Source organism: Eublepharis macularius, chromosome 6, assembly GCF_028583425.1.
Source record: "Eublepharis macularius isolate TG4126 chromosome 6, MPM_Emac_v1.0, whole genome shotgun sequence".
Lineage (NCBI taxonomy): Eukaryota > Metazoa > Chordata > Lepidosauria > Squamata > Eublepharidae > Eublepharis > Eublepharis macularius.
The window spans coordinates 61,040,623-61,049,365 of record NC_072795.1 but is presented as its reverse complement, the minus strand read 5'-3'; the positions used below and the strand labels follow the sequence as shown (position 1 = coordinate 61,049,365).

Sequence of the window (8,743 nt, the reverse complement as noted above, 5' to 3'; positions counted from 1 at the left end):
AAAATGAACTTGCAAAAGAGATGCTTGCCTTGGTTATCTCAAGCCTGCTGATTGATAGCAGGGAGCTGAGTGGTTTTTCTAGTATTCCAGCCTTGTTGATTTGCCTGCTCGGCTCCCAAAGCCAAGTGTATTCACATAACGTGAGCTTAATTAGATGCAAACATTGAGCGTATTCTTGCAATGCCACCTGTGAGCTGAAGTTCCATACAGCAAATTCTGATCATGTGCCAGCAACATGATGAATGTTCACCCAGTGCACGGGTGCAAAAGCAGCACATAGATTTGAAACATAGTGGATTTTAAATAATTCACAACCAGTCCATGATGATCCTGATGAGTATGTAAGGCCAACTAGATAGTAAATTGTGAGCAGTCACCAATAGACATGGGCACGAACAGCAATACGAACAGAAAAAACCCACAAACAGCCCATTCGTCTGTTCGCGAACAAGCAGTTCATGAGGCACCATTGTAAATGAACAAGTGGTCGTTGCAAGCCTGGTTCGTTGCGTTTGTCCGCTGTTCATGAAGCCAGACAGTCAGGCACCTTCAATCAATTCTCTTGGCAACGCAGGCAGGAACTGCCTGAACTCTGTCTGCACTCCTTCTGTTGCCCTGGAAACCCCAATCAAAGCCCAACTTAGCTTGATAGGCTTCCTTCCAAGTGTGGAGCTCCAAATTGGTTACAATTGGTTACATTGGACCAGAGACCGGGGTGGTGGTGGTGTTCTGGTTATAAAAGGGCACTGTGCTCCCAGTTCTGGCTTTCAGTTTCAGCAGGCAGTGGAGTGGGAGAGAGCAGTTGCTAGCCTTTTGGGAGAGAGACAGGGAGAGTGCATTGGAGCTGGGATTTCATCTGTGTGTGGTGGGTGGGATAGGGATCTATCCCCTCTGGTTCCAGGGCTGCTGCCAGGCCCTGGGGCCAAGCTCAGTGGGCACCTCGGCTGAGGGATCACAGTGTTTTCTCCTTTTCTTTCCTCCGTAATTCTTGTTTGCTGGCACAATGAGGCTTCGGGCGGGGGCCAAGGGTGGTCATGGGGGGAAGTGCAAAGATTGTCCCAGTTGCCCCGTGGCAAGCAGTACTGGGCAGGGTTCTGGGGCGGCAGAGACTCCCGCTCCCCAAAAATTACCTGTGGGGGCTGTGGAGGAGGCCAAAGAGCTCTTGCCACCAGGGGAAGAGGAACTCTTTAAACTGTTTGAGGAGGAGGGTGAGAGATCCATGGAGGAATGGTTGGGGTTCGATGAAACATCCATCCCGTCCCCATCCCAAACTCCCAGTGCTGTCTCTGCCTGCAGTCCACCCCTCAGTCCATCTTCTGGTGCCAGCTCCGCAGTGCGGCCAGTGCGGCCGCAGTTCATCCTCCTTCCCCTGGAACAGTTAGTGGGCCACGTTTCAAACTCTCCGTATGGAGGCACTTTTGGGCACTTCCAAATGACCCCCGTGTGGTGCGGTGTGGTGCCGTGTCTGTGATGCCTTGGTGCACAGGGGCAATGACCCGAAGCACCTGTCTTCAACGGTCCTGACCAGGCACATGAAGACATGCCACCTGAGCATGTGGTCTTCGTCCTTGGCCAACGAAACATCCGGCGGGGGGAGAAAGAAGGCTAAGAGCTCCTCTGAGCCAGGATCAGTGGGAGGGTCACCGGAATCCAACCCAAGCAAGAAGCCTTGCCCCGAGGGTGCTGGTGGTGGTAGTGGAACGGTCAGGCAGGCCGCCCTTGGGGAGGCTGTTCCATCGGGGTCGAGTGTAGTGCCACTGAAAAGGACTCAGGAGGTGGGCATTCGTGTGGTGGCAGAGACAATTGCCCTGCAAGGATTCCCCATATCCGTCATGGAGGGCATGGGCTTCCAAAGGCTGCTTCAGCACTTTGCCCCATGGTTTTCCATGCCATCACAGCACACCATTGGGCGTCGAGTCCTGCCTGCCCTCTACCAGTCTGTGCGAGACATGGTGCTCAGGGCGCTGTCGGATGCCGAAGGCTGTACTGTACAATTCACGGCCGACCTCTGGAGCAGCTGCTGTCACGGCCACCTAGCCATTACTGCCCACTGGTGGCAACCAGAGGACCTCTGTCGCCCCAGGCCAAGAACTGGCACCTGGGAAAAGGTGCCATGCTTGACACTGGGCTACAGGGTAGTTCTTCTCCAGGCCTATGGGATGGACGAGGTCCATACTGGGAAGAACATCACCACCACCGTAAAGGCGGCACTGAGGGAGTGGACAGCCAGGGGGGAAGGATTTGTCCGTGGCTTCATGGTGACGGATGTGGGAAGCAACATGTTGGCAGCCCTGAAAGAGGCATCCCTCCTGGGCCTGGTGTGCATGGCGCACAAGCAGCACCTGGTAACGAGGGACGTGCTCAGGCTGAGGAGCAAGCCAAGGGACAGCTAGGGCAAGGGAACCTTGTGGACGCGCAATCTGCTGGACAGCCACCACATTGCTTCCCACTTCTGCAGCATCAACTCTTCCCGCGAGCTGTTCCAGAGGCAGGAGGAGGGGGGGACCCCAAGCACCAACTCTTTCAAGACCTGCCCACCCGCTGGAACTCCACCTACGATATGATGTGTCATCTGGTGGAGCAGAAGGGCCCGCTGCAAGACATCCTGTCAACAATGGACGTTCTGAGGAGGGGAGAGGAGCTGAGCCACAGCTCCATGGAATGGAGAGTCCTTGCCCAGATGTCCCAGATGCTGAAACCCTTTAAGGAGGCCACCGAGCTCTTGTGCTTGTACGAGGCCAGCTTGGGTCAGGTCATCCCCATGATCCACGGACTCAGCCAGTTCCTGCCCAAGGAGCTCGAGCACGAGAAAGAGCTACTCCCCAGGGTTCAGGACTAATGGCATATGCTAATGAGTTATGCTAATGAATTCCTCCAGCTCTTTTTCTATGAAATGACCCCTGCTCCAATCAGTGTTGAAACTAAAGGAGTCCAGAACATGAAGAAGGCAGCTATGTCGTCATTAGAGTGGTAAAGTCAGGCAAACCTCCTAACTCTCTGCTGCATGAAGGTTTAGGTATGTCTCTCTTAGGAAACCGAGTCAGTTCCATTTCCTCTTGTTCTTCCCCTCAGTAGAGGAAAAATAGGGCTCTGCTTGAACAACTACCATCACAGAACTAGCAGTGCTCCTAGATGGAGTGAATGAAGGAAATTAAAAGTTTAAGGAGGAACAATCTTGCAACTAAAATTTCTTAACTTATATATTATACATATTTTATTTTTAATTCATTTATTTATCTCATACTGGCCTCAATCTCTTAACAAATGAAGGGGGTAAACTAGTTGTCATTTTGCGTGTGCATGTGCATACTACTGCTAATATCCTTATTCTCTGCAAGGACAAATCTTGGAAATAACTCTCTACTATTGCTTGAGATCTCTGTATGCCTCAACGTCCCTGTTACAAAGCATTAGAGTAGTGAGAAAACATGAGAAAACATAGAGTGTGTGCCTTATCCATGGACTCTAAAGATGGCCAATTCATTCACCGTCCTGCAATAATGTTTCCCCCCCTCTCTTAAGTTTCATCCACCTTTGAAGCTGTGGCATTTGTAAAAACAGATAGTAAAAGGATACCTTTCTTCCTACCAGGCAGGGAGACAATGAAGACTGCTGTTTAGAAGGATATGGGAGAAAAGCTGCAAATACAATCGCTAAGTGGCACTGATGACATGGAAGATCCAGAGGTACCTGAACTGCAAGCTAAACTGAATTCTTGTAACATACCAAGGCTCATGCCTTCAAGTTTTCCACCTGCTTTCCCAATGACATTATACATAAATGTCACTATCAAAAATAGTTTTAAAGCTTCTTTCCACATAGGACTACAATAAAGGTTTAAATATATATTACTACCCTGCCAGTGAGCAGAACCAGCTGGAGGAACCACTACTGTACCACCAAACACAGACAATGGCTTGGATACTGTCTAGAATTCCCATGGGTTTTTTGGGGGGGTATGTTTGCCAATTCTGCCCTCCTGCGGCAGCCCAGAATGCCCCCCATACACACCTCCAGGAGGACTGAGGTCCCCTGGAATGGGTGTGTGTGTCAGAGGTCTCCAAAAGGGGGAGATTGATTCCCTTCTTGCAACCACACAAATTCTAGGCGAGATCCAAGCCAGTATCTCTTTCACTATTTAGGAAGATCAGCACTGGTCTCACTCTGACTGATACACATTCGTTCCAGGGGGGCAGACCTCTTGGTCTGCAGTAGAACCGCAGGATTGGTGTCCAGTAGCATCTTAGAGATCAACAAGATTTTCAGAGTATAAGCTTCTGAGAGTCAAAGCTCCCTTCTTCAGATATGCTGACATGTATTACTACTTTCTCCTCGATAAATGCAGCAACAGATCAATTCTTTACAGAAACTCAGAAACAGTTTTTCTTTATATACAAGAAAAATGTATTTACACCAGTTGCAAAATATGTACATATAAGGTGTTTCCACAGTTATCATTGTATAAATTAAAATAATAAATAGCAGGCCCCATTCTTAAGGCACAAAACCTTCTTCCCTAGACTGTACAGGATTGAAATTCTTCCCTATGCTTTTGACAGATCACCAGAATGGTTACAACACCCCTGAGGAACAGTCATTGACGGGCAACTATACAGACATCAAATTACTTATAAAAACAAATTCTGACTTTTTTTTTCTACATCACACATCCGTTAAAATACAAGGAGCTTTGTGTAAACAGTCTTTCAATTACCACTCATACTATATTAATTTTTAAATAATACTCAAACAATTTTAGTATGATATACATGGTCAGAGCTTTTCAAGATACAGGTACAATGCCTCTTTACAGTTCCTATTAGAGATGCAAGAGCTAGTGGCATTTTTATGTCTTGAGCATCCACGGACTAACAAGGTGAATATATATACTAGAATGAAATGTAATAAATAACTTTGGCTGCAATTCGAGCATTCTTACTTGGGATTAAGACTCAATGAATTCAGTGGAACTTACTTCCAAGTAAACATGCATAAAATTGCATGGCACGTTCATGTATGTGTTTTATTAGCTGCATTGAACTGAAGGTGGATATTGGTGGGAACTAAAGGCAACTTAAGAAACACATGCTACACGTTATTCCATCTTTCTAAAGTTGTTTAGGATTAGCACTTTCTTGGGTAAATTTCTTCTTTTACTACACCCCCAAGGAATGCAATGGACCCAATATAGCAGGTATTAGCAGGTAATATTCCAGTGTACTGCCAAATAGAAAGGGCACAAGACATCCAAAATTGTTTTACTTTCTCCCCAAAAGAACACGGTTCTCTTCCAATTCAAAATATATTTCGAAGCTATAAAACGATTGGTGTCCAGGAGATAGAATTATACCATACATTAAGTCCCATCATAAAAGATATGCTTGAAATTCTGAAGTCCCCAAGGTGCAATGTATAGCTTGCCAGGGCAGAGTTAATTGTGTGCCTTTCCCCACATCATTTTAATGACCTTTACTTAGCAGCAGGCATGTTCCAATGACATTACTACATTCCAGACACACAACTCTATGGCAGTTAGTTAGATGTTCACTTTGCCACACTGTAGTACTTGCATCTTTTTTACAGTATACATGTTCCACAAAATAGACTATCTTGCTCCCAGTAGCACATAATATGCTTAGGATATGCCTTAGGACTAAATTAGCACTTGTTATAAATCCAAAGTTGTTCAACTCACTTTCTAGGTCAACAAAGAGAAGGAACACTTTCTAATGGGAGGCCCAAGATGTCAAGTGATCTTTAAAAAGCAGTATGTTGGAATGTGTTCCAGGGAGGATACAGGTTTAGGGAGTTCCTTATATGAGGACTTCTCATTGCGCAATTTAGAACTCATAGTAAACAGCAGATATTATCAGATGATGATGGCCCCTCATTGCAAGACAGAGAAAAAAAGAGTAAAGCTAAGCTTGGGGCAAAACCCATCAAGGAGAAAAATGATCAATTCCACATGAGATTTTTGGGAGATGCACAAGAGCATGCCCTGAAATACTTCCACAATTAAAGGTCTAGAAATACTCCCCCCACCCCGCATCTTTCTCCAAAGTTATTACACAGTGATTTTTTTCCCTGAGGTGTTCACCAGGAAATGGGAGAGGTTGTTTTATGGTTATCACTAATAATAAAGTGCAGGAATAATCTTTACTACCTTCTCATTATGATGGTCTATTGTCAAGTGTTGCACAGACTTTTGTTAGTATCCTAATAATGAACACATGGAGGGCAAGCAACCTAGTTTAACAGCATGTGCTTTGAAATTCACAATTCTCCACTATGTATGGGGAATTCAAAATAATGTAAGTAATCTGTACCATTAAGGCTAAATATATCTACACACAGTGATAACTGAACAGAGCCAGGGCTCAGGTTTAAAGAAGGGTGTTGTTGTTTTTTTAGTCTACAAATAGCAATTTATATTACAGATTCAACTACTGTTTTTCTTAACAAGACTGTGTCATCCTTTGTTGTAAAAGAAGCGTCAGCAGGAAACGAGACTAGATTCAAAGCCAAAGGGTAATTTATAATTAGGACACATTTTGAAGAATTCAGGCAAGTTAATACTAATAGAGAATTTGGCAGAGGTCCTCCTAAAACAGAGAAAAAAGTGTGTAGATCTCAAACAATGATGTGCTGGCTTGATAAAATTTGAGAAACTATCATGAAAAGAAAATAAATATTATACTCTGCCTGAACCTACACACAGAAGGACCCAAGCTTCAACAGTAGGTCCTCCTACAGAAGTATTTCCATAAATACCAATGCTATTCATTTTTTTTAATTTGTTAGAATCAGAGGCTATCACTGAATCACTGAACAACCTAATGTCAACAGGAATAAGCTCATTCTTCCGCCCTGGATGCACTTCTGGGATGTTTCAATACTTTTAGGCACTTGATGTTCTAAGCATTTGGTGCAAGGCTCCAGAACAAAGTGCAGTCCCATTCCTTTGGGATCTACAAGATAGAAGACGATACAGCTTTAGATTTAGTGATAAAGTCATATCCTTGGAGTGGGGGGGGGAGGAGAAGACTCTGGACTTATCTCTCTGTCCCATGGAAAGGACACTAACTGAGAAGAATCAGTTCCTAATATCTAATCAATTTGGTGGTTTGAACAAAAACTGTATATATACACCATTTATTGAATTTACTTTTTTATACTGCCCCCTACTCCTTTTCACCTCAATAGCCCATTTCTATAGTCTTGTATGCGTGTGTTATGAACAGGTGTTTCATCTCTCAATATTTGGTGCAATACTCAGAAAATAGGATAAGTTAAAATATTGGCTTCTGTGGCTGGCTGGGACGTTCACTTGTGCACAACATATGCTGATCTACAGGCTGTTTTATTGGAACTGGCTGGAAGGAGCCTAGCATGCATGTAGAGTCCCCATTCCAATGTAAAGGTGGGGAAGAGGTGGCTCATGATGGCAAAAGTAACACTGGTTTTGGAATGCAAGGTGCCACTTGATCGGATAGTGCTGTACCTCACAACAGAAAGGAAGCACCATGATAAGTTAGATATGAGCTCTGAACACTGGTGAGTGTTTAGCAGGTCCACAGAGACAATGATGAGAAAATCTGCTTCTTGAGGTGTCAGTTTTGTAGACATCAGCGGGAATGGTAGATACAGGCCCTGAAGACAGAAGTTAAGCCTCGCTGACAGGAATATTCCTGCTCAGTTCCTTGATCCCATGTAATATCCTCTTCATATGGCCCACTTTGGTCACTCCGAGATCCTGAAAAATAAACAAAAAATAATCTGAGGTCAGCCTACTAACCGCAGACTACTTAGCTCACTTATCAGAAAACAAAAAATGGAAGTTGAAAAAAAATAAAAATGGAACAAATGGAACATTTCAATAGCCAAACACTAGGGCCACAGCACTTGAAAAGGTAATAAATCATTAGATTCTAATCAATAAGCAAGTTGTCAATACAAACTAACAGAAATTCAATCCAACTATAAGCCAGGAAGATTTGTTTAGAGCCGAAGAACCAAGATAGCACTACCAAACAAGAGAACCAGAAATGATAAATATTACACACAAACACACACTAAAAAAGCCTACTCTGTTTCTCATATACCACATACACAAGCTGAGGAAACATGCAATTTGAAGACACCTGCAAAAATCAGAAAATTTCTCTCTAGTTACTAACACAGTTCTCATTTAATACCAGAACAGACTTCACATAAAGCTTCAACAACACATCAATGGTAATGCCAAATAAAAACTTAACAGAACACTGGAACATACAAATCAAACACTCAGTCCATCTAGCTCAGTATTCTGACAGGCAGCAGAAAGGCCTTTCCCAGCCTCCACCTTCCTCCAAGATATTTTTAACGGAAGAAACCTGTTAAGCCTGGGACCATTTTCATATTTTATCAGATCCAGTTTTGTATTCCTCAAAGCTGCATCTGTACTTTCTGCTGCCGAAGCTTGTTCAGACTAGGATACAGACTCCTAAAGTCATACAAAACAATGATCACACTGGGAATTGCACTGAATTGTTGCCTGAATCGTCCGATATTGCTTGGTTGAGCAACTGCATACAGCCAGCAATAAATTGCCTTATAGTTTGTACAGGCAAAATGAAGTTAGAATATGTGCTATTTGCAGTGTCCTGTTTCCTCAATTATCTACTTTACCAACAGCAGCTACTCTCTCAATTCAATTTAACAGAAATTTATACTTTATAAAAAGTGATTGGAAAATAATAGG

At 44.0% G+C, this 8,743-nt stretch overlaps 1 protein-coding gene across 1 annotated transcript in view; it reads right to left on the bottom strand.

Annotated features, from left to right (window-relative positions):
• Nucleotides 1–4,386: 4,386 nt before the first annotated feature.
• Nucleotides 4,387–8,743, bottom strand: part of DGKD (diacylglycerol kinase delta) — a 96,899-nt gene continuing 92,542 nt past the window's right edge. Inside the window, exon 30 of the mRNA XM_054982516.1 lies at nucleotides 4,387–7,753. Within this exon, the coding sequence (XP_054838491.1) occupies nucleotides 7,664–7,753 (90 nt within the window). The 3' untranslated portion in view covers nucleotides 4,387–7,663. The remainder of the gene's footprint in view (nucleotides 7,754–8,743) is intronic.